Consider the following 26,138-nt stretch of genomic DNA (forward strand, 5'->3'; position numbering starts at 1 on the left):
ACCGAGCATATTAGTATATGTGACTGAAATGACTTAGTTTAGAAGGTCGTAATGAAGGTTTTGGTAACTTTTCCATTAATTACCCAGCCCTAATGTATCAAATAAATGTTATTTGCAGTCCTGATGCTTTTCAAATCGATCTCAAACAGTTTTTCCTGTGTCACTGTGTCATCTGTAAGGGATATAAGTGAGTTCCTGGCAAACAGAGCCATCTATTAGCTTCGGTGTGATTTCCTATTAGAGACCACAGAGGCTCTGAGGCTTTCAGCTCAGACCTCTTCCATCTCGCCTTAACACAATTGCATCTCTCTGTCTGCCCTTCCACCCACCACTCACTCACTCCTTCTTCTAAAATGCCCACCAGTCCTTCTACGAGAGTGCAGCAGTCAGCCAGCAGAGGTACGGGAGGGAAAAAAAAAACGCCTTTGAAAGGAGGCCTCTCCCAGCAGAGGTCCTGTTGGCATGGAAACGGCTCTCTTTGTGAATGGAGGCTTCTCTTACACGCCTGGTCAGAGGTCTCCCACTGTCTCGTGGTCCAAGAGGAACCTGTTAGACCTCTCCATAAGCTAATCTTTATAGGTTCACTAAATTTAGATCTCTTATCTGGTTTTTGATACTTTTTTTTGGCTAATTGAACTTTGTGGTTTTCTGTAATTTTGTAAGATTGCTGCAGCTGTGTTACTGCAAGTCTTAAGCTTAGTATTTAAAATTATACAGTGCTTTGTTTATCTGCCGTGGACCGCCATAGATAAATCTGACAGACATTAGCTCTACATGAAAAAACACAACCCTCTCATTCATTTAATTTGGGGCAGTGCGTTGATTCAGAGGGCTCGATGAGACACCGCAAGATCATCTGGATAAAGAAAAAGTTTTATCTGGCTGTAACGAAACATGACTTCATTGGACGAGGTGCTGCATCGGTTAATCAAAAGCAAGCACACATTCCTGGTGGATTACTTTGTGACGTGAATGCCGTAAGCACAACTGTTACGATGAAAGATAAAACGATTCCGCCATTAAAACTTTCACAACTTAAGTTGTAAAATCATTGCGTCTGTTAGTGTTACAAATCTGATATCTGATGAGCATTTAACTCTTACATACTGTTCATATTTTGACTCATAATTGGTCTCTGCACTAATTCACATTCATTAATTCGTCGGTCATTAATAAATGTTTAATTAATCCTTAGTGAAACTGTTGGAATCCAGCAGATTGTATTGTTATGCAGAAAATTCATTCACAAATCACTATTTTATGGTCCAGGAGAACATTTTATAGAATATGATGATTAAAACATGTTTGAATTGTGTTTTCTATTTTGTACATTTTCATATACAGAAATGCGTGTTGGCTTCACAAATATTTAAGAAAATGATGCATAATATTTCCATTTTTATATACTGTGTGTCACATAAAGTCCAGCATGTTTAGAGGATGTTTTTAGATTTCTCAAATGTTAAAATGGGTCAAATTTGAACCCCCGAACAGTATGCAAGGGTTAAATACTTTCATCTGTAGCTCCAACTCTACTTCCTAGATTGTATTTCATTGTCTGTACCTCTGACAACACGCCTCCACCCATGGAGCTCATCGCTTTGTTTTAACACAGGTCTGAATGTAGCCTAACTCGTCTCCCATCCTTTCTCTACACAGTCAGTACAAACCGAAAGGATTTCTCTGAGGTGGTTTCATGACACATTAAGGTTGTCTTCACATATTTTACCAAATATGCGCATGGATAGCTCATCTAAACTGTGCGCACGGATTACCTGCATGACTGCGGTGCGATTTTGTTGAATAGAAGTGCCGCGCTTAGGTCACATGATCAAACACCTGGTGAATTTCTCAATGAAACAGAGGGAAAACCAAACTTTTGTTGTTGTCTTGGCAACATATCTTATAGGCTATATCACATTATATTATAATATTTGTATTTATTATGTTATTAATGATTTAATACATTTATTTATTTGGTGTATTTCCTGCTGGACCTTTTGGCCGGTTGATTATATAAGATTAAAAAATCTGCTGGCCAATTACACTTCATACCGGCCAAAAAATGACATATGTAAACTCTGGTTGGACATGAATGCTTTCAGCTATCTACACACACATTTTCTGTGCAGTTCTTCACAAGAACTGTTGGCCCTCAGTTTCTCTAGTCCCAAAACATCAGACCGCACCATAACACAGTTTGACCCATTGATTATGGAGTAAATATTGGCCACTTGAGGATTAGTCTCATTTATTTGAAGAACGACTAAACAAGAATTGAAGTCACACAACACAACAGCACTTGGCTTCTACAATCACAGTCACTTGATTATTTAAAATATGAGCCCTTTCTTCCACTTGAGTTTCAAGTATTGGATATCTACAGATGGATAATTAGCAAGGAAAGGAGTCAGAATGGATAAACCTGCTATTGATGGAGGTAAATCAGTAGCAGCCTGGAAATAGCACACATAACGATGGTTTATATCCAGCAAGCGTGTTAATGTGTCCACTCTGCATTAGTTACAAGTCTAAATTAGTCCATGAAAAGACATCTTGAAGTCTCCGGTGCACCAGAAAAGAACCAGTGACCTAATTATTCTCCAAATTCAGTTAAATCACAAAAAAACACAGTCAAAGTCACAGCAGTGTCCTGTCCTTGTCTTGTCCCCGCTTCACAGGTGTCTACAGTCGGTAGAACTTGGCACACTCATCATCACTGTCTGACCTTCATCCCTTCATACTGTTAAACACTCTCCCACCAGAAATTGGGAAAAATGTGATTTCACAGTTTGGGGAAAAAAATCATTATAGATATTTTTATGTTATGATAGAAACTTTCTCAGCTAATATTCAGGTTTTAAACCAACCCAACCCAGCATGTGTGGCAGTGAAGTCTAAAACATTATTCATCTGTTTTGGGATTTAATACATTTAATTAACTGAAATGTCAAATTTTTTCTTTATTAAAACACACAAACAGGCTAGACATTTTTAAGTTAGAAATTATGTAGGTCCTGAGCCTGACTGACATATCAATCAGTCAATATTATCAGCTGGTATATCATCAGTGTGTATGTTGTCCAATATGGATATATATGATATATATTTTTAAAAGTTATATTGGGCAGTGTTTTATGTATATTTCATCATTTTTCTTAATTCTTAATCCTCGATCGGTTGCGCCCTCATGTAGCTCACAGTTTGCTGGCCCCCGTTCTCCTCTTTATTTACTGTTTATCAAAATGAAAGTGGGTAGTGTGTCTGTGGCTCTAATATATATATTGTGTGTGTGTGTGTGTGTGTGTGTGTGTGTGAACTGATCAGAAGCTGACGGCTTTAAGCAGGTCTGATTCTTCAGGCTCAACATGAAGACAATTCTATTTTCCCCGTTTTTTTTTTGGATTAAAGCTCAGTAGTGAGTATGACTAAGAGTAAGAACAGATTATGTTAGTGTGATGAAGAATTTGAGGCACTATCGGAATGTGTTGCATTGTCATGTTAGGATATCCTCCCTCAGACCTGACCTGGGTGGCTTTCCGCCAGGGACGCAGACAGCTGGCAGCTCAGTTAAAGTGCCTTTAAGTCTATTAAAGAGGATAATCCTTGAGGGAGAGTTGCAGTGAGCAAGCAAAACAGTCTGTCAATTCACTTTCCTCACTTTTGCCATCCGATTAAGTCCCATGTTACCACCCTCCTCCTCCACCTATGCAGCCAGTTGTCCTCCAACACATGGCCACCATATGCTTTCTTCATTACTCCCCTAAAAGGAAAGATGGCCTCCCTAAACAAGACATAAACATGGAGCAGGCATAGGTTTTGTGTGTGTGTGACCTCACTGTTTGAGCTCCAACACAACCACAGTCACGTAAATGGTCTCCGAGGTACATTCTTTTGACATTACGAGGAAAAAAAAAAGAAGTAAAGAGGCGTGTATGTTTTGTTAATTCTCTGCTGTTTCTTTATCTTTTTGTACCTCACAGTTGTTTCTCACCTTTTGTTTGTTTCTTTCTCTTCCTTCTCTCCAGCCTCCTGCCTTCCACCCTCATTGCCCCGTGGCTCAGTTGGTGTCTCAGCAACACTTCAAAGGGGGGAAGGTCTGCGGCGCTGCAGATAACGCGCTGTACCCCCAAGCACCAGCGAGCTCTTCCAGAGCCCCTACGCAGTTCCTCAACTGACAGGTTTGGCCCCTTCTGTGCCTAGTAGAAAAACGCTTCCTGCTTCTCTCATTTCTTTTAGTGATGTTTTTAGTGGATTTTCTGTTCTTCAGCACGTCTCCGACCACACTCGCCGTTGTTCTGAAGAGCCCCGGGCCTGAATGTACTCTTGAATTACATCGTCCCCCCTATGCATCATTTGTATGCTGTCGAGGAAGCGGTTAAGATGAAAAGGAGTTACTTGTTGATATTTATAGCCTGCTATTGTATCCTTTTCACACAGGAGGAGTTTTTATCATATTTCTGTGAAAAATGGGGACACTGTGGTCTGGACTTTAACACCTGATCTTTACTTCCTATTTAAAATCCAAACCTTTTTATACCATGAGAGTTGAATGGGATGTGTTTGAAGTTTTTAACATGTGGTTTTGAATACTTTAAGTAATTATCATTCCCAATACCTATCAGATAGGTCTGAAATGGGTTGTGTATTTGTCCTCAACTGTTCGGTACAGGATGTTCAGTTCCATACACAACTTTCCTGGCTTCTTGATTCTCTCTGAGCCAAACACTTTCTGTCAAAATAGTTGAATAATCCACTTAATCTGACATGTGGAACACTTATTCTGGAGTGCAAGTTTCACCTGGAACATTTTTGGCAGTGCACCACTAACCCTAACCACATGCTGCAGCATGCTCATGGCTACCCGGCTTAGCCATGTTAGCCTGGTTACCGTGGTTACCATGGTTACCCAAGCTCATTTAGCGTAGTGTCAGAATAATAAAGATACAGGAACTGGATGACGAGTGTAACACTATTATTGAAATATGCGCTGTTATCCATGTATTTAAACAATATCATGCACCACCCTTACGCCCTCTCCCCCCTGTGATAGTTGCCTTTGAATGAACTGTAAAGGCAAGGCAGTTTTATTTATATAGCGCATTTCATACACAATGGCAACTCGATATGCTTTACATAAAACAGAAAAACATGTAATTTGAGAAACATTGAAATATACAATGATCCCCCCCCCCCACCCCCCACACTAATAATAAAAACAAAGTACAGAAAAATAGAAAGACAGAAATAAAATGCTAGAATAGAGCATTTGATTTCAGCATAAAACATCTGTCAGCAGGTGTCCTTGCAAGGTGTTTTCTTATTACATGGCAGCACAACTGAACTGTAAGCCACTGTTGGAGTTAAAATTTCACAAAAGTAAGACAGAAATGTTATTTTCAACCTTTTTTTCCTGTTGTACCAAAGACACATCAAACCATGACCCCAAAACCGAGGTACATACAGAATTTTGAATATTGTAGACCGTTACACACCTGCTATCAAGATATTTGGGACTAATAGCAGAACATTAATTTTGATGTCGAGATCTCTATTTTTTGGATTAGAAATAACAGATCTGATACTTAATAGTTCCTGTTTGTGCTTTAAATCTGGCAACCAACCAATTTCGACTGGACTTACATGTTGAAATATGTCTCTATACTGGTAGTGAATATTGAGACCATCATTGAGATAGTCTGTGTAGTTTGAGATCAATCATCTTGTAATGACAATGCTTAACCCCCACAAACACACTGGATAATAGATAAGCATCAGTAAAGTCTTTGTTGAACTACTGAAGTATTTCTCTAATACTCAAAATCATGGTGTCATTTGTTGGCTTATCAGAGTTTCCATGGTAGCAGCACAGGTTCCTCATGATTTCCTCTGGGATGAAACACCTCTTAAGCTGCTCTCCAAAACCATCTCAGTGTGCCTGTGGATTTCTGGTCCACGGGCATACTACTGCACCACAGTGTTTTCTGTCTTGTCAAATCTACAAACAACATGTAAAATACAATATAGTAGTATTTGTGTCACTTAATAGAGAAAGGTCTGTGCAACTCCTGCCATGCAAATCATTCATCCTATAATATTTCAAAAATAGGAATAATTCCCTTTTCAGACCTTTTTAATTATTACATTTTTCTTGTCAAACAGTCAACAACCCAAAGATATTCAGTTAACTATCACAGATGATTAAAAGAAACTAGAAAATATTCACATTTCTAATAGATTGCAGAGTAATCGTTGCAGCTGTAGATAAAAATATAATCCAAGTAGAGCTGCAACATACTACTTGATTAATCACTCCACATAAAATTAATCTATTCATCATTGTCTATTTTGATAATCCAATGATCATTTTATCAATTTTTAGGGTAAAACACCAAACATTTGGTGGTTGCAGCTTCTAAAATGTGAGGATTTGAAACTTGTGTCATAGATAATAGTAAAGTTTGATCTTTGGATTTTGGACTATTGATCAGACAGACAAGATATCACAGCAGGCTTTAAAACATTATAACAAGCATTTTGTCAACAAACGGATTTAATCAGGAAACTAATTGGCAGACTAATTAATAAAAATGCTTGAAAATGACCTGGACAATGAATCTATCATCAAATTAGTTGCCAATTCACTTTCTGTTTGATTGATTCCTTCGACTTAACATTACTTGCAGTTGTATCCAGTTAAATGTTTACAATAAACTAGCAGCATTTGTACGTTATGCTAACTGGTGAGTTTCACAGCACATCTAACTGAAGCTGAGGTCATATTTATGATTACTAATGGAAAATTTCTACTTTTAAGACGTTCATTTGGATCATTGCTTTGACTGCTACCCAGCTAAAAAATCTCAACTAAGCCTGTCTTCAAAACTTAAGTAAGTGGAGGTTTACAACAACTCTATCTGCCAAAGCTTCAAATGATTGTTTCTATAATCATAATAAAATCAGAATTAATAGCCTGATCCAGACATGCAAGCTCATTAGTTTCTGTTTTGTTTCTCTCATGTGAAATGTGAGCATGTTTGCTGTGGTGGGGTGGGGGGCGCGGGGGAAATCATTCCTTTAGCAGACACACAGCTGCAGATTGTGTCATGATTGTGATGGTCAGGTCTCGGTTGCGTGGTGTAAGAAAAGCTCCTGAACTTGGAGGAAGAAGCTGTTGAGAAGGTGGGGTTGGAGAGGAAATGAGGCTGCATTCCTGCAGTGATTTATGAAGTGTCTTTCATTCTCTTTGTACTGCTGGCTAGTTCACAGCTGCTCCAGACAGTACACTGACTTCAGTGAGAGCTATACCCATCTCCTAACCTAAATATTAAAAGGAAGTCATTAGTTGGTATATGAGCACATTTGATACTGTGTGGCAGGTTGTCAGTGCTGCAAGTTTTATGATTCACCTGCGGCTTTGGCTTGTGTGTGTTTCTTTTTGGCATCTCACTAATACATCATCCACGTCTTACCCCTGTGTAGCTTTTCCACAGAATGAAGCAGATTTTCCCCCCTTGGCATCCCCACGTTTTAGACTGTGGTTTTCACTCACCAAGGAAATATCCTGAGTCAAGCGCTCATGTGGATCACACAGTGCTTCAAACTAAACGCTGACAAACTACAGACTGACTCACGTCTTAAGTCTGCGCCCCATGTGACTAGACGAGGCCTGTTTTATTATTAATCTGAATGAGACTCTTAGCTTCCATCTGTTCTGGCTGGCGCTGCCGTGTGAAAACATGTCAACCAGACTGGGCTTGAAGTTCACACCTGCAGCAGGAATTAAAGACATTCTCACAACAACTCTCAGGGTTGTCTGACTGTGTTGGAGCAGCAGTGTGCAGTCAAAAGTGCCAAATAGAATAATTACATAAAATTTACAAGCAACAAGATGAATCATTGAAAGATTGCAGTAGAAACAGTTTTTGTGACCCACATTTAGATTTGCCACTCCAAAATGTGGTTGCAAAAATGTTGTTAAAAGGCTGTTTTACCTGGAGAGGAGTTTTTAAAATCTTATATTTAATTGTTAGGCAAGTATAGATGCTGTCATTTTGTGCTCTAGCATATTATGAAGCCCAGTGGAATTACTAACCGTGCTGATATGCTGGCATAGATTTGAATATTTCATGGTACTTTAGACTCATCAGCTTATTTTGGTCATATACAATATGTCATTAATTTGTTATGTAATAACAATTATATGTATTTCTGTTATGTAAGAGAATTAAACATCAGGCATAGAGGCCTGTCATTTCTTCTCTGAGATAATGCATGTATTAAGACAAGTGGAGAAACTCTCACAATGTGCATTATTAACCCTTTTTACTGACTAAAAGAGGGCCAAATCTAAATGAGCACAATGATTTTGTTCACTGAAGACGGTTGCATAACTCTGTTTCTCTGCTTCTCTCTCATATTTCTAACAGTTACTCAAAGTTGAAACACAACAATTTCATTCTTTTTTGCACAACCAGACACAGTTGACCCAGACTGAAGGTGCAAGCATCCATAACCTCTGCACTTGCCTCACCCAAAACCCTCTGGGACACATTCACAACTTTTCCTAGAAAGCTGTGGGTTTTACCCCCCTGACAACAGAGTTAAAGAGTCATTTATTTTGTTTCTGAGAGCAGGAGTTGGTCAACACGCAGCTTGACGAAAGGCAGAGACAAGAAGCAGCATCTTTTTAGAGACCTGTGGGCCCGTTCCAGTGTATCCATATAAAGAAGAGGTTTTCAGACAGCAGGCTCTCCAGTGTTAGCCTTCAGTATCATGAATAAATGTATACTTGTTGGAACACTGACTCTGGCTGGGTACTAAATCTTTTTTTAATTTTGTAAGTAGACTTTGATATACAGTAGACCTTCTATGTGCATCCTGCCTCAGCCCCCAGTGTGTTTCATTTATAGCTAAACCAGCAGAGTGTAATAATGTTTCATGTGTTGTCTGTTTCTGTATGAGGAGCACAGTCAGTAACATTTGAGCTTGGTGTTAAACAGAAACAACTATCAGTACACTTAATTGTCATTTTCATCTTTTAGTGTCTCTGTTTGGTGTTTTGGTTTCTTTTCTTCTTATTATATCATAAATTATTTGTTATATTTAGTTTATAGCTGATGACCATCTTTTGCAGTCTGGTAACACTTCACTCATCACATCTGGAAAAATCCAACCCGTTCTTTTTGAGCAGCCTCGTTACGTACGAGCCTCTTTGCAACTTCATTCCTGCAAATAAAGTTTATATGGGTCAGATTTTTGAATTGTCAGGCTTTTCCGTCTGTCAACCGTCCTTCTGTCTCACGGTTATCAAATGTCAAACAGCTGGATAGCCTGTTTGGGCATCTGTTCACTTCCCAGAACTCGATGTCCATATCCAGTTTTGTTTACGTCAACTTAGAAATCCTATTCTCTCTACACAAGCCAGCTCCTTTGGCGCTGCAGGGGAGTCTAGTGGGCCTAATTATGTTTGCAAGCAGCTGGTCAAAACCAACAGCTCAATTTCTCACATTAAAACACCTTAATCTGAGTTTTGACTCAGTTCTCGAGCAAATTACACCCAAGGGTACAGAAAACAAGCTAATCACTATTCGAGGATTTGTGCCCATGTTGATTCAAGTTTGGGAATTTGAACTCTCGAGCATATGGGTTGGGTTAGATGGATCACAACGAGTCTTATCCAGAGGTGAAAGGTGTCAGGCATTTTTTTCCTGCAGTGATGTTAGTGTTCTTTATGGGATGGATTTTTGATGCCACTGACAATGTTGCGATTGTTATGAGATTGATGGATTTTCTAAAAGTATTTGGTTTAATCAGTTCGGTACCAACAGGCAGATGAGCAGCTGTGGAGCTGTCGTTCTTAACCATCGCTCAGTGCCATCTGTGGTTTGAGCACTCTGTAGTAGTGCTGCAATGACCTGATGATTAATCAAAACTACTTTTACAATCCATTAATTGCCATTTTTAAGCGGAAAAAAGCCAAATGATCTGGTTCTAGTCTCTGAAATCATTATAATTCCACGATTGTAAACTGAATATCTTTGGACATTTGAGGATGTCTCAATGATACTTTACACCATTTTCTGAAATTTTACAGAACAAATGACCAATTGATCAATCAGGAAAGTAATTGATAATGAATATATTTTATTAGCAGTCTGTGAGATACTCCATGTGTTACTCTGTGCTTTAAATCACAGGGTAACGTGCAGCGTGCTTATGTTTAAGGAAGATGTATTGCTCTAAGTTTTTACAGTCTGGTCATTTGTCATCAACACAGCTGGACACGTGTTATGGCCTGTCTAAACAAATAAAGACTCAACTGGAAGCATATAAAGGGACTCAAAAGACCGCTTAGTTGCCAAGAAAACAAGCTTTATTTTGTAAATAATAAATCATATTTAAAGTGCAAAGAAAACAAACGGATAGGGTGGAGATCCCAGCCAAAAGGATCGAAAGATTGGGAGGTTACTGAGCCCACCACACAATGAGCTTTTGCACCCTACTCACCTTACTGAGAAGCAGTACCAAAAGAAAAAAATCAAAACTAAACTGAACCAAAACAAAATCTGATAACTGGACTATCAGTGATCTCTAACCAAAACTAAAATAACAAAACCTAACACTATGAAACATGCTGGGGGAAAAATTCCTCAAAAGCTGTGCTGCAGGGTGTCGGGCGTGTCTGTGTCTCACCACACGCTGCTCTTCAGGTCCCGCTTCTTCTCTCTGATGGTTTAATTGATTTCAGGTGCTGCACTCATACAGAGCCATAAGAAGGCAGGTAGAAGAAGGGGGGGTCATGAGAGAGAGAGAGAGAGAGAGAGAGAGGCTCATGCGGGGGCCACACGTAACACTGTGAACGACAGACAGCTCACACCTTAAATTTGTCCTTTTTTTTTGTGTTGAGTAAATAACTGAGTGTGCTGACACTGCCGATTACTCAACAGGTGTTCAAATAACGAGAGGGAAAAGTAACATTTAGTGGGAATTAGTGCTAATATTAGCAAGCTAGGCTAACTAGCCTTCACTTTTAGAGTGTAATACAAACTTAACAGCACAACAGTTCTTCCCAGATGTTGTAATCACCAACTGTTGATAATCAATGGTATGTGAAAAGGGTCATGACATGCTACAGTTAGTAGAGCACCACAGATGTTTACAGCAGGTCTCCTAGCAACGCCCAAACCTGGAGTGACGTTTCAAGAAATGTGTCCAACAGTAGTTTTGCCCTATATGAACAAACATGCTGCAGTTTTAGCTGTAACAGCAACATCATGTTAACACTGTGTTTGGTGCACTGGTTTTGGAAGCAGCTGCCCCCGCCCCCGCCCCCTTGTTAGTTTCCCATCAGACGAGAAGAAGAACTGACACATCTGTGGCAGTGACTCACTCGTACGTGCTGATGCAGGTGTTGTATGTTGTGCCAGGTTGATGAATTGTTGGGTTGTAGAATAATTGGCGAGCCTTTTGAAAAATCAGCGTGTTCTGTCAGGGTTTTGGAGGATGAACTGTGAAATCCCTCCGTTCTTATCTCACTACTATACCACTCCGGCCCTGCTGCTTTCTCTCCTTTCTCGAATTCCAGAAGGCCCCACAGCTTCTTAACCCTTCGATGACCTCCGGGAGTGCTGCGCTGATGGCTTTTTTCTCACTCTTTGTCCACAGGAAGAATCAACCCTTAGAGTGGGATCTGGAGTGGAGAAGACCAATTGTGGCCTGAACAAAGACAGACAGAGAGAACTGTAAGTAAACACTGCGACTGTGTGAACTTGTCAGGGGTCAGGAAGTTTTTGTGTGTATGAAGCTTGTGCTTATCGCGTAGGTTTACACACACACACACACACACACACACACACACACACACACACACACACACACACACACACACACACACACAGACACAGAGAGGGGGGGGGGTCTGGTGAGAGTTGTGGTTGTTTTGAACAGGTGAGAATGCACATGTATTGTTTGTAGATGACAAAGAAACTGTCTGAATTGCTCCTGGGTGTATCATAACCGAATCTGAATCTTTGTTTGCACGTTTGGTCAAAGCCCCCTCCTCAACTCTGATTTGTTTCAGTCGCTTATTTTGTATCTCCACCTGCTCATGAACAGCATTTCGTTGACGAGCTGTGTTTTCAGAAAATGAAACCTGCAAGACAGTTAACAAAGTAAACATTGATATTGTGAAATGGATATTAACTAATATGAAAAGTAGCTTGGCAGAGGCACTTTTTTTTTGTCAACATATAGGTTTCATACAGTCACAAACATCATTCATGGGCTTAAGTTTAAATCTTAGTCAACAGCAGATAGCATCTGACCCAATTGTTTCCTAGCAACACATTTATACATTTACCACAATGTCAACCAACAAACAAAAAGTTCTCAACCTGCAGGAAACAGTGGTTTTAATAAAACTATACTGAACAGTTTGTCAGCTACAGCGGATCTCACAAAGTGCTTCACAGGAAAGGATCAATACAATAGCAGATGATACAATGAGAGGAAATATTAGAAGCGAAATATGACAAAAGAAAAGAAATGTACAATTAAGATCTTGTGAGCAGAAGATTTAAAGTGGACACAGTCAAAAGAATTACATGAAAACACATCTATGGAGTGTCTCAAACTGTGCTTTTCATAACTTCAGAACAGTAAGGGTCTGCTGGTGTGTGCTGAATCGGTTTCTTTTGTTCCTTTTTATGATGACAATGATGAAAAAAAACCTAAAATCCACATGCACAGCCACATGTTGCTGTTGATTAGAAGCAGAAACCGTGATTAACTTCAGAGCTACTAACGATAAATTTGATGTATTTCAGAGCTGTTCACATGTCTTCTGTAACTCTCATGCAACATCAATCTCAATCTTGATGTGATTATTCCTTCCCAATTTTTGCTTCACTATGAAATGTGAAACGTGTGGTCGAAAGTTAAAGAGCTGGAAGAAGAAAAAAAAAGCCGATACTGTAACAAAAGCCTTGATTGTACAATGTGTTTCACATTAGAGGGCTTAATGGCATGCCGTCTCCCTCCTTTGAGGATGTGCAAGCCATGTGTCATCCAGTGGACTGAGGGGAGGGGGAAAAAAAAGTGCCACAGAGATAAGAGAGGACAAGAAAACGATTGCCTGAGTGGATGTACGGAAGGCCCCATCCTGTGTTTTATTGTCAGCATCGCAGGGCAGGATGCAGAGCTTTCACACGAGTGCACGAGATACAGTGGAAGTTGTTGGAGGAGTTATGAATGAACAAGAGGTGAATTCATTCAGAGACATTATTAGTGTGTGTCGATCATTTGTAGGAAAGTGTGTGAGCAAACAGGGAAGTGAAAAGACATGATCATCACTGAAAAAGTTCCTGGAAAATGTTTGTATTCCAGCTTTATGTCTGTACTCGGGACATTTGCATTGATAATTTTATCTTTTGGAAAGGAAATCTTGCCATGGTATAAAAACAAAGTAATCAAACTTGCTCAGTATTTACATACAGATTATTGTGTAATGTTAAAAGTTACTCCAGGGCCAGGGACAAATAGGTTATTTCACAAAATGTGTTGACTATGTATTCACTGCTCAGAGCTGTAAGCGGGATTCTTCCTCAAAGCCAAGACTGCGGTGCAAGTCTTCAATTATTCATCCCAGGCACGCACCCGTGAATTAAAGGTAAAGTGATAGCACACAGCAGCCCCTTGCTTTGGCTCGCTGCTGCATTTTTAAAGTGTGGACAGACACTCAAATGTCAAAATCTTAACATTGTCTTCCTCCTAAAACGGTCACCCATGTCCAAGAGACCGGATAAAGGAAATTTGATATGGAGTTTGAATAATTCAGGCTGATGGTTTGGGATTGAATTCGACTTCCCCGTTTGTATCCCAGTTCAGTTTCCTTGTGGTCAAGACATTCCTTCCTACCCTGGCAAAAAAAAAGGACTGTAAAAGGATAAAATAAAAAAAAAAGAATAAATCATTTGTTGCTGATCCGTATCCCCCCACTGCTTCTCAGTAAACATCAAGCTACACAAAGCAGCTGCACTGGTGTCATTTAACATGTGATTATTCAGTGGATTTTGCGGTCTGCATGTAGCAACAATAATCTGGTAATATGAATTCTTCCTATGAATGATGAATTTGTCTGTTAAAGGGGAAGAATATCCTCTGCCAAAACAAGAGATACATGACAAATATCCTCCCTGAAAAATAATATTGAAACCAAATAACTGTTATATTTGCCCAGTCATTGAACTGTGCATGTTTCTGCTTGTTACTTTCTTTGGAAGAGATATGAGCTCTTAAGAGAGTTTGAAATTATTTCTATGAAAAGGTGGCAGAATTCCTGTAGGAAGAATTACACCACTGTCATTTCCTGAAAGGTCCCTTTTTAAAATTTAAATTTGACACAGCTTTCTAAGCAGACTATTGAAAGGCACTGAGATTTACTTTAGCTGTCCTCTGTGTCACTCCCTAATCAGTCCCACACCTCTCACCCACTCATTCTCTGTAAATAATTCAGAACAACCTTTTGCCTGCACTAGACAAGAGCACACACACAATTGATAATGGACGCCTGGGGACAGTAAGAATCGCTGCTAATGCACATTTTAGAGGTCCAGAAATGTTCACTACAATTAGACTATTGTATTAAAATGTTCAGCTAGTAAATTCCCACATGCAAAAATCAATCATTGCTGAAGTAAACTGGGTCTATGACGGATATAAAACTGAAGGTACATAAGGTGCTTTGTGTATTTTCTTTAAACAAATAGTGAAGTTGTATTCACTGAACAGTTATTGTCTGTCTGTGTGGTGTAAGCATACTGTAAATATGAGTCATGACCTCTCAGTAGAGACAGTAGTCAGCCCTGAAAATGAGGTTAGACAGTGTAATTTTGTGGCCCAAAACTGCAGTTGGTGTATGTTTTTAATATGATGGTAGACACAGAATATGAGTTGAGGTAACAGACCTCCAGCTTGTACCTTTTTTAATTCTTTTCTCTTATAATTTTTGTGGTTGAAGCTTTTAGCTCATCACTCTTTAGGGGGTCTATAATTAAATTCAGTGTTCTTGTTCTTACCTCTTGGTTGTCTTAATCTACTCTCGCTGTGGTGTATTGGTATACGTTTTTTAAAATCTTGCTATTGGTTTTATTTACTCTTACACCTCTTGTCTTTTTATTGTTTGCTTTATTACTTTCATGCTTACATCGAGCTGCCGGAAACCTAAATTACCGATTGGGATCAATAAAGTCATTATCTTATCTTATTGCAAAATTAGAGGGGAAACATCAACAACAGATGGGTGTTGACTTGAAGATCAGTTTCATCCGTTCAAGGGGTGTGGTTGACACTCTCTCAATCACTCATGCTTCGAAGACCCTGTTGAAAACAGGAAATCCCAAAAACAAACTCCACCAACGTTGTGTACCAGTGTTGTACCTCTGTTGGGAGGGAAGGAAGTTGTGATTTTGCTGCTCCTTTTTCTTCTTTTTTTTTTTGCTTTGCTGTGCTGACTTTAGTTGATATTTGTAATGTTTTTTTTAATATATTTGTTTATTTCTATATATTTAATGTTAATTTTTATGAACAGTCACAGCTTTCAACCTCATCACATCCCAAATTTGGCCTTTTGAGAGAGAATGAGAACACACTAGACAGATGTTAGTTTCAGTGCTGCTTGAGTTTTCAGTCTTTGCCCACTAGAGTGCAGCCTACTCAGAGAAAACAGTGTCTGACAGCCGCCTCATATCATGTAGTCACGCTGAGGACACACACACACACACACACACACACACACACACACACACACACACACACACACACACACACACACACACACACACACACACACACACACACACTAGTTATGTGTTTTACATTTTAAACAGGTACTGGATATATGCTGTTTCATATTACAGGATACAAACTCAACACAAACACTGAGGATCTACATTCCCATACCTTTCCACACTCTATCTGTATCAATGCTCGTCCTTTAAGTATGTCAAAAGTTTAGAGCTTCAGTATAATTGAGGACCTAATTTGCAAGCCCACTTAAACGTATCAACCACTAATTGGTTTGAAGAGATTAATGGCACCATGTTAATTATCACCCATTTGCCACTTGATTAGCCACTGGAATCATTTGTCAACAAGTCCAAAATCTTCATGCTTTTTTTTTTTCTTTTTTAAAAAGTGCATCAGTCTCCATTTAGAGATTTAAACACTGCAGATGAGGCGAATGTTTGGTGAATATTTTACTTGAGTGGAGTTTTGTTTCTTTGTTCTGAGTTAAAGATTTTAAGTTTGGGTAATTTTATAGATTCTGTCTTTGTCCATTTGACACTGAGAGTCTACCTTAATCAGGGACCAACATAACTGATGGTCCGATGGTCTGCTGTCAGATCTGCCTAGTAACTGCCAATCAGAAAATATATACAGTTTAGGACAAGGGGAGAAAAAGAGAGAGAGAGAGTGTGGGTGATAGAGAGAGCAGTGGTGGTCGAGCGAGTGTCGGCATAAACAATAAAACGGTGAATGAGAGAAATTGATACTTTCTGATTGTTTCACAGCAGTTTTGTTCACAGTTAAATAAGCAAACACTCAACAGATGATTTAATGTGGAGACAGATGCTGTTAGTTTCTGTTTCTGTTACTCCTCTGCATTTCTCCTTTTCATTCATTCACCACAGTTCAAGTCCATGTCTGCGGCGAACAGGTGGCTCGTTGAAGCAGATGGAAGGAGCTTGGTGTGAACAATTCTGCAGGTCTCTTAGCATCTGAAGTTTATTATCAAGGTCATCCACACTCGCTGATATCATATTATAATAAAGGTTATCTTCTTCCTGTGCACTCCATACGTACATTTATACAACATTTATTTACTGGTGCAATATGTGCCTAATTATATGTTTTGCATATTTGTGTAATATATCAACATTTTATATCCATAACTAAACACCACATCTAGCCAAATCTAAATAGAGATGAGATGAGGGACATATTAAAAGAAACCCCAACATAAAGTATCTTAATGAGGTGTTGGGCCACCACGTGCTGTCTTTGAACTCTACTGGAGGGTTGAACATCATTCTTCCAAAAGGTATTCCCTCATTTGGTGTTTTTATTATGGTGGAGGCATGCTGTCCAACATGTCAGTCCAAAATCTCCCATCAGTATCAAGTTGGATTTAGATCTGTTGACTGTGAAGGCTGCAGCATAGGGTTCAGATAATTTTCATACTCATCAAATCATTCAGTGAGCCCTCCTGATGCTCCATGGATGGAAAGAGACCACTCCCATCAGGATAGAAATGTTTCATCACAGAATAAAGGTGATGACTTAGAACAACTTTGTATTGATTAGCAGTGACTCTTGGACCCTAACTATGTCACCAAAATGACCCCCACAGCACAACGTATCCCCCAGATCCCTTCGCTGTAGGGGTCAAGCATTCAGACCTGTACCCCTACGCTAGTTTATGCCCCACATGCCCTCACCCACTTGTCAAGAATATGGTGATGGCTGACTCATCTGACCATATCACTTTTTTTTTTCTCCACATCTCTGTAGACCAGTGCCTATCGTTTTGCAACACTGAACTCACAGATGTGCATTCATCTTTGTAATGAGAGGTTTATGCACTGCAGCTCTACTATAATATCCCTCTCTATGTCGACTGACTTTTCTTACCGACAGTCTGATCACGTCCTGCATTCGCATTCACATTCTCAGTCACCTGAAGAAGATCAACTCTTCTTCAGGTTTTCCTTATATATCACACTAATGCACGAACATCACAGTCATCAAATATGTGCTGTCACAGACCATTTCCGACCCTATTTATTGAAGATCTAAATGCAGACATCACTTAAGTCACTGTTCCTATTGAAGCAGCAGACAGTCAAGCAGTCTTTGTAACTGAAGCTCCTGCCATCCGTGCCCCAGCTATGAACCCTCTTTAAATTAATTTCTTCTTGCCATTAAATCAAAATCAACATGGCCTGCTCAGCATTTTTATACACATCAGAGAGCATGATTAGATGTTAATTGTTTGACTGTACAATGCAGTGCACCAGTGGAAGCGTCTGCAGTCATTTCTCTACACATTTCTTCAAGTTTTTCCTTTTTAAAATTGTCCCCTGTCTTTATGTATACACTGAATCTGTCTTAAAAAATATAGAAATTATTTGCTAATGAACTCTATAGTGTCTGAGGCAGTTAATTATGAAGGGGTTGTTTGTAGTGATGCTGCTTTTTAGTGGACAATGGAAAATGAGACCACAGTGACACAGCTTTCTGTGTGTGCAGCAGTGTGCTTGCTTGTCTGTGGTAAAATGAGCTCAGTTATCATGCAGGGCACGAGTTGACTTGGTTTGTCTTTGTAGTTGGATTTAAAATGAAAGGCTGCAATTGGACTTCATGCTATTGTTTTGTTTTACATCATCTGCTGAGATGCATATATTGATTCCTCAAACTAATTTTGTTGCGTTTATCTTGAATGTAATCTTGTAAGGGTGCCTCTTGCAGCTCAGAGGGTTATCATCCATTCTTAACCTTCTTATACACAAAGTGATTTTTTAAATCTAGTTAATAGTACTGGTTGAGAAGGCAATACATTTTTAAAATAGGTTTTAAGTTTAAAAAATATATAATTTACACACTGCACTTTTTGTGAACTCTAAACAGCTTTGTCCAATCACTGAATCTTCTTATTGACCGCAAGAAAAAACACAGATCATTATAGAGTACAATATTGATCAGCTTTTGTTCAGTTAGAGCTGTACTGAATATTGCTTGTGTTCGTATGCTGTAGTATGTAGCATTTATATAGTTAAGGTTGTCATTTTTTTTTTGTTATATGATGAATAATAATACCATCATGTCATGTCATAATGCAAGTCTAGCCAGCCCTCAGCTCCCTAGTAGCTGCTGCATATAAAAGCCTTTTGTCGTAATGTCTTCCTCTGAAACCCTCTGCTATGGTGCAGTGAGTCTCCTCTTTATGGATCAATATGAAGCAGTGAGCTGACACAGTGAAAAGCAATATTCATAAATAATGAACAGGGCACCCTTTCACCCTGCCCCCGTCATTCAGTCTTGGTCAAGAAAAGAACAATATGGTAAACGCGCTGCTCATATTTGCTTACTTTACATTCTGATTTTAAGATGAAGACACTGCACCTCCCTAATGTGCTGCTTCAGCTCTCAACAAGCCGTAGCATATATTAAATGAAGGCTGGACTTTATTAATGTGACCGTCTGTCCTTGTTCAGTTGGACATACTAGATTGTTTCTGATGATTGCAGATTGGGAGTCTGTGTGCTTTCTTTTTCAATTTCCCCCCCCCCATGTGCTGTTTGTTCCAGAGGAGATGGCAACCTGGTGTTTGAGGAAATATCTGTTGCAGTGAATCACAGTGAGGTGTCACCTTTTAGTAGCAACTCCTATCAGCGGCACAAAGATGTGCCAGTGAGCGAGCACGGAGGACAGCTTTTAAGAGTTTCATTATTACCCTTTCTACCACCCTTTTTATGTCGGTCATAGCCGCACACTAAGGCATGATGCACTTTACCCAAATAAATGGATGCAGCAATAACATTTCTTGTCACTTTGGCAATATCTACCTGAAAAGAGGCTAATAACAGTTGATTTTAGAGTGGATGTCTTTGCAGCGTTAAACCAGAGCCAGTACGCTGAATACTGAACAGTATGGATAGCCCAGGTGCGAAGTCCTCTCTAAAGATGCACACTTTAATTGTCCTCTTGAAAGTCTATTGAAGCTGAACACGATATGGTTGCATATAAACTGCAGTCTGGGTGACTAGAATTAAGATGAGGCATCTGTGCAAGTTTAACAGCAGGAAGAAAGATTTAAAGCTGTTGAAACGATCACATAAACACTGATATGTCAAAGTCAGTTCATGCATCGCTAGCTAGTTACAAATAATAATACCTCTTCTATAAACTCTATACACTCAGAACATGGACTGTATGGGCCAAGTAAACAAAAATGGTGCAAAATGGTGAATACAAGAAGTTTTAACTCTAACTACTCTTTTGGCGTTTAGGGAAAAAAATGTTCAATTACAACTGTTCATTTTTAGATTCACTTGTAGGATAGAGGAGGAGGATTTTGATGTTGATGATGCACATCTATATGATGCAGGCCAGCACACACATAACTTCAAACAATACATTATGTGATTGTTTAGTATTTCACGGTTTTAAAAAAAAAAGCCCTGAAACTACACAAAAAAACATACATGTCTTTTAACCTGGCAACACTGTAATAGTAATAATAACAATAATAATTTTATTTTTAAAGCACTTTACATTTGAGAAAAACAAAACTCTGTATTGCTGCCTGTATCTGAATTCAGCTCTGATTATTTAGTAATAATTCTACTTTAGTATTCTGCGTAGACAGCAATTTATTTGGAGATCCCAGCTGATTCTTGTCAGTCGTCAGTCCTTGAGATATACTAAGAATTGGTATCTCTGTTGGTTTTATGTGCACTCTGCGTGTTGGTGTCTGCACTCAGCCAACAGTCATTTTTTTAGGGAAGAAACTTCACTGTCTAACACTGAAGAAACACACATTTTGTGATAGGTCTTGCACAGTAAAAGGATCAAACTAATGGCATAATTTAAGTGTCAAGAGTCTCATTCTTCCAGTTACACATTCATTCTTCGAGCTTATGACATCAATAGTTTTGATCCAGGACCTCCAGTATTTGGATCATGTAGCCTGTGAAAAATAACGTGCCAAATTGAGTCGGGTACAGCTGTAGTTTGAATGTGCCAGATGCATCTTTAACAACTTTGCTAGCCTTTTGTTGCTTTGTATATAATTATTTTTGCAATAAATACTTAATATCATTGCCACAAAATTCTTTCTGGGTGAATTAAATTCTGTCATGAATCATTTTCAGGTTGTAGCCTAAATATCTACTTGGCAAAAAGGTTTTTACGACATCCTCAATCAATACATTCTTGTTATGTGACACTATTTTATAAAAGTCAGCATCCTCTTGTAGCCAGTCATGGTTAGTTTTTGCAGCAATCATTGACCATTTCCCTTCATATTGGTGGTGATAGGAGACACTGGTTTCAAAGAGTCATCAATGTTGTTGTGTGTGTGCTATTAATAGCAAGCTGCTGCTGCTCCCTGAACAGAAGGACCCATTCTCAGTTTTTTGTCAACCTATCTTTTCCTTGCTATTAACACCACATCTCCACCTCTCCACCTCTCTACCCCTCCCTCCCAAGGCCTCCCGGCTTCACCAGCTCTGCTAACTTACAGCTTCATGTTGTTTTGTCCTTGAGCATCACTGATTTATCTGTTTAAACATGTTAAATGTGCAGTCTCACTAAAGCTGGGACAAGGGAAATAGAGGAAAGAGAATAAAAACGAATGCACTTTGCACTGCAAATATTTGAACCGTCTCTAATCTCATACATTTTACTAAAGCACCATATATCTTGTGTTAGACCAAGATAGTATAATGAAAACTTAATAACTGTAAATTACTATATAAATAAAAGCTTGGTAACTGCAGCTTTGATATTTTTAGTGTCTCATTGTGAGGCTTTTTCAGCCTTTAAAGTGACAGTTTTTTATTTCCTTTATTATTACAGCAGTCATCAGCAGCATCGTGGCCGCAGTGACTGATTATTACCATAATAATCCTGTCTGCTCTGTTATTGTCTCCCTAAATGCTTACCCTGGACCCCTCCCCCACTGCATCCTGACTATATCCTGCTTATCACTCCTTCTGGTGCATGCAAAGTGGCTCTGATTTCTTCTAATAATCTGTCCACTGCCTCCTCAATTAACGGAACAAGCAGAAGCTCGGATGTCATATGAGGGACGCACTTTTATTGTTGGAGGAGCTCAGTCTGAGTGGTTTGCCGCTGGAGGTGGTAGTGGTGGTGGTGGGGTGTGTGTGTACAGTGGTGGTGGCAGCAGCGTTGACGGGGATAGCATCCTCACTGCACAGCAGCCGAAGGCAGTGGAGGGAGTGGAAGGAAACAGATGGAGATTGTGGGAGGAAGAAGGGAGTAGGGGCACACATTGCAGCCTGTGTGTGATTTCCAATATCAGGTGAAGGTGTTTTTTTTTTTTTTTTTATTGGATGGGAGTGAGTTTGGCAAAAGAGAGAGGAGCTACAGCAGGAGGTGTGTGTCTGCTCAGAGATAGAAGTGGAGTAAGTGGGAAGCAATCACGAGGGAAATGGACCGAAAAACTGTACTTCTCAACTCAAGTGCCTTCAGTTTGGATTAAGGTGAGCGTCGGCGTCTGTATTACCTTGACTGTAGATAACACCAACCTGATCTCAGTGATGGAGTACCTGTGGATCAGCACCATGTGGAATACATCACAGAAAAAGCATCAGCTTTAAGGAAAACTGAGGGGATTTGACCAAGAAGTGACTGCAGCTTGTAGACCCCCCACCCCCCCTTTTTTTAATTTCCCTCTCCACATAGCTTCTAACCCCAGAACAGCCAGGCTACTAATGAGCAAGTCGATGTGTGGCTGTGGCTGCAGCATCATCTCTTCTCTGATGAAGAGACTGGGCCGCACAGCTTGCTGCTCAGATCTCCTCTCCTGCAGCCATACTTCAGAACAGCTGCAGCGGCTGGCAACTGGCTGCCCTCCTCAACCAAAGGTAACAGTGCATCAGCGTCCACTGGCACAGTCACATCTGTGTCTCCATGCCTTCCTGAGCACATAGCGTAATGCTATTTGCTTATTATCACCCGTGTGCAATGCAGGAAAACATGTGGGGCCTGACAGCATATTGCAGAAAGCAATGAAGTACAGTGTATTTGTTTATCTTTTTTGGTTGTCCAAAACCATTTCTCAGGTATAATAACTGTGCTACCAGGGAGAGCAGCGTAGTAATTGATTATTTAATGGAACCAGGTGATTTAATGGCTGTCTTGCTGCCTTGACAACAGTGGACTTGGCTTTCAGCTGGCAGAGTCACTTAAATGGATGCCTTCAGACTGCCTGCGGTTTACAGTGATTGCTGCCCTTCCTCATTTGTGGAAAAAGCCTTTTCTAATGGAACAAATAAAAGCCAAACAAGATTGTGTGTGTCTGAGTGCTTGTGTGCACTTGGCCGTGTGTGTGAATGACTTTGCTTTAACGCAGGCTTCAATCTCATGGCTGTAGAGTCTTGGGTTCCCCCCTGTTTCACTGCTTGTTATGCACACGATTGTTTTAATAGTTGGCTGGCACTGACTGGGATTTTAAGTCCCTACCACAGTCCGTCTGGCTGCCGGCCATTTTCACAGCAGAGAAGATTGATTCTCTTAGTGTCCAAGAAGATTTATGCTCTCACAAGTAATGATAGAAATCCACGAAGGAAAACGTTGTATTATTGGGCTGTTGCATGGCAACAACTCCAATGAAAGAGAGATGAGTGACAGTTTTAGAGGATGCTATAGACAAAACCTTAATGTCACTTTTATGCTGAACAGAAGTCGTTTATGATTTTTTTTGTTTTCCTCTTAAAGTATTGTCACAAAATGAAATACTTCAGTGTGGAGTGAATGTGGAGAAATGTTACCTCTCTGTCAATCAGCTCCGGGTTTGAGGTTTCACTTTCTTCCTCTGAGACATCACAGGGCACCAGCTCTAAATAGACTCATCGATTAATAGCCTCTATGTTGAACTGGAGACAGAGGTTTCAACAAACATTAGGTGTATTTATAGGATTACTAGACTCTGTCGGGATCTTGGAAAATTCATCCCTTTTTAAAACCCTCATTACTCTTTATTAGTTTTAGTGTCACATGTTGAAATGACTAAGGAAGCAGTTATGATACAGTAGGATTTGTCCTTCAGCTGCGAGACACTGTTTTGTATTTGCTCTTTTTTCACTGTTGTCCCACAGTTCATATTTGAAAGCTTAAGTGGAGCTCGCTGCAGTTTACATCTACTGCTGGATCTATATCTGTTACTATGTGCTTTGTGAACAGCCAATATTTTCTCCACACTCTCCCACTGTTCTATTAAGGTCACATTGATGTGATTTATCGTTGCTATTTGGGGATGTTCAGCTCACTCCTCTAATTTTTTTTTCTTACTTTTTATTCTCACTAAGGTTTAGCTATATCTAGTAGCCTTGAAATGATTGTTGCCCTTTTTTCAAAGCAAGGAAAAACACACTTCAGCCCACCTAGGATCTCAATTTGATCAATTCATCATTTAACAAAGAATCTCATCTCAGCATATTAACCCTTAACTTGAATGATTTGAAGCAGTTGCATTTTTAAACATTTTTTTATTTTTTCAGATGTCACACTTTTTTGAAATTCAGATTCACAAATAAGCAAGTTTCAAGTATGAAATCAGTAACATTATCTAGGCCAATATTGTTTACCTCAGTTACTGAAATAACATGAGATTCTTCACACACCATGACGCCATTCTTTATTATCTAAAAGGCTTTAATGTTCTGCACTGTGGTGCATTCTCAAAAGCTTGCAATATTTTGCTTTTGGCACACACACAACTAATTACACTTCTGACTAAACTCTTCTGATGGGAGAAAAAGATTTGTTACCTTTTTAAAACTGTGCTTTCTCAATCTCCTAGAATCTCTTACCGGCAGCCAGTTTATGACAGGCAAACTAAATGATCATAAAGGTTATCGAGTGCTGTCATCTTTAATGCAAACTATATTTAAGAATTTAAAAAGCACAACATAGACAAACATTTTTTTGATAAAGATGACCAATATATTGTGCAGAATGAGACATTTTGATGTTGGAAAATAAACACTGAAAGAACTTTTCCAGGACACCGCTAGAAATCACTTTCTCCAGCCAGTTTTAAATGGCTTACTCCAGGCACAAAACATTACAGTCATGATTAGATTGTATCTCATACTGCCTTTAGGTTTAGTTTGAATCAGCAATGATGGAGCACTGCAACTGTCTAAATAATGCCTTACACTGTCTGGAAAAACACTAAAGTTGTTGTAATGTAGCTCATAAACACAGTTTCAGTGACTCACGGCTCAGGTTTAGTTCTGCACCGATGCCAGCTGTGTGGTCTGGCGGCCAGGTATGCTTGCTGCAGGGTTTTGTTCTTGGCCCTAAATCAGGTAGAGGTGGTAACTCATGGTTTTAAAATGATTTGTGTGCATGTGTGTTTGCCTTCCTCTGGCCGTGGTGCCACCCAGTTGTTGTACATCGTTAAGGCTATATATACAGTGTGTGTATATAAGATAAATATATTCTGATACTGATAGTTAATTTGAAAATGTGATGCCAGTGTAGGTCTTGCCCTTGAAACTATAAAAGTCTAATCATAGCCAACATAACATCTGTTGGGTTTGGGGGATGAGGGGGAGGGGGGGGGGGGGTTATACAACTGTTATTCTCACTATGTTTGAGATGACATTACAGTGTTTCCCACAGAATCAGTTTCTATTTGTGGTGGTTACTGACCGGGGGTGGCGGGGAGGAGGTGGGTAGATTTTGAGTTTTGCTGATGACAATTTGATAAGATTGTGTGGTCGTAAAATGTGCCTTTGTAGAAATTAATGGGAAATTATTATGATTTTAGTATCTAATTATTAAAAATGCTGCAGTGAAACATGGAAAATCATCAGATAACTAGAGACTCACACAAGAATACGTTGGGGTTAGCTGAAACAGCTGCTGCTAACAATTTGATTTATGTAATTTTGAAGATTTGAATCAGTGTTTTTTTGTTTTGCCATATCTTGATCAAAAATACTGCAGTGAAAGAACAAGAAATGAATGACAGATGTTTGTATGTCTACAGAGGAAAATAAGAAAAAGATCCCTGTTCGAAACAACCTTTGTGGCCATTCAAGTATAGATTTTTGAGTTTACAAGTTGCACTTGAATGCACCGGGTTTTTTTTTTTTTTTTTTTTTAACAGTCTGCGGTCGGTGCTTTGAAAAGCGATGTAGACGCACAATCGATCTTTAAGTGTTGGTTTTTAAGTGGAGATAGTGCAAGTGTAGATGGTGTGACAAGACTGCAGGGTAAAAGCTCAGAGAGGGTGCCGCGGGGGCGAACAAGTCACAGTGCAGGTGCATCCACGCCTGTTTGGGAGTCTATCAGAAAGAGAGAGACAGAGAGTAGGGTGTGCA

General features: G+C 39.4%; 1 protein-coding gene across 1 annotated transcript in view; it reads left to right on the forward strand.

Annotated features, from left to right (window-relative positions):
• The first annotated feature begins 22,225 nt into the window (after positions 1 to 22,225).
• fbxw7 (F-box and WD repeat domain containing 7) overlaps positions 22,226 to 26,138 on the forward strand; it is a 93,172-nt gene continuing 89,259 nt past the window's right edge. Inside the window, exon 1 of the mRNA XM_053330835.1 lies at positions 22,226 to 22,670. Coding sequence (XP_053186810.1) covers positions 22,518 to 22,670 — 153 coding nt within the window. The 5' untranslated portion in view covers positions 22,226 to 22,517. The remainder of the gene's footprint in view (positions 22,671 to 26,138) is intronic.

This window comes from Scomber japonicus, chromosome 2 (genome assembly GCF_027409825.1).
Source record: "Scomber japonicus isolate fScoJap1 chromosome 2, fScoJap1.pri, whole genome shotgun sequence".
NCBI classification, from domain to species: domain Eukaryota; kingdom Metazoa; phylum Chordata; class Actinopteri; order Scombriformes; family Scombridae; genus Scomber; species Scomber japonicus.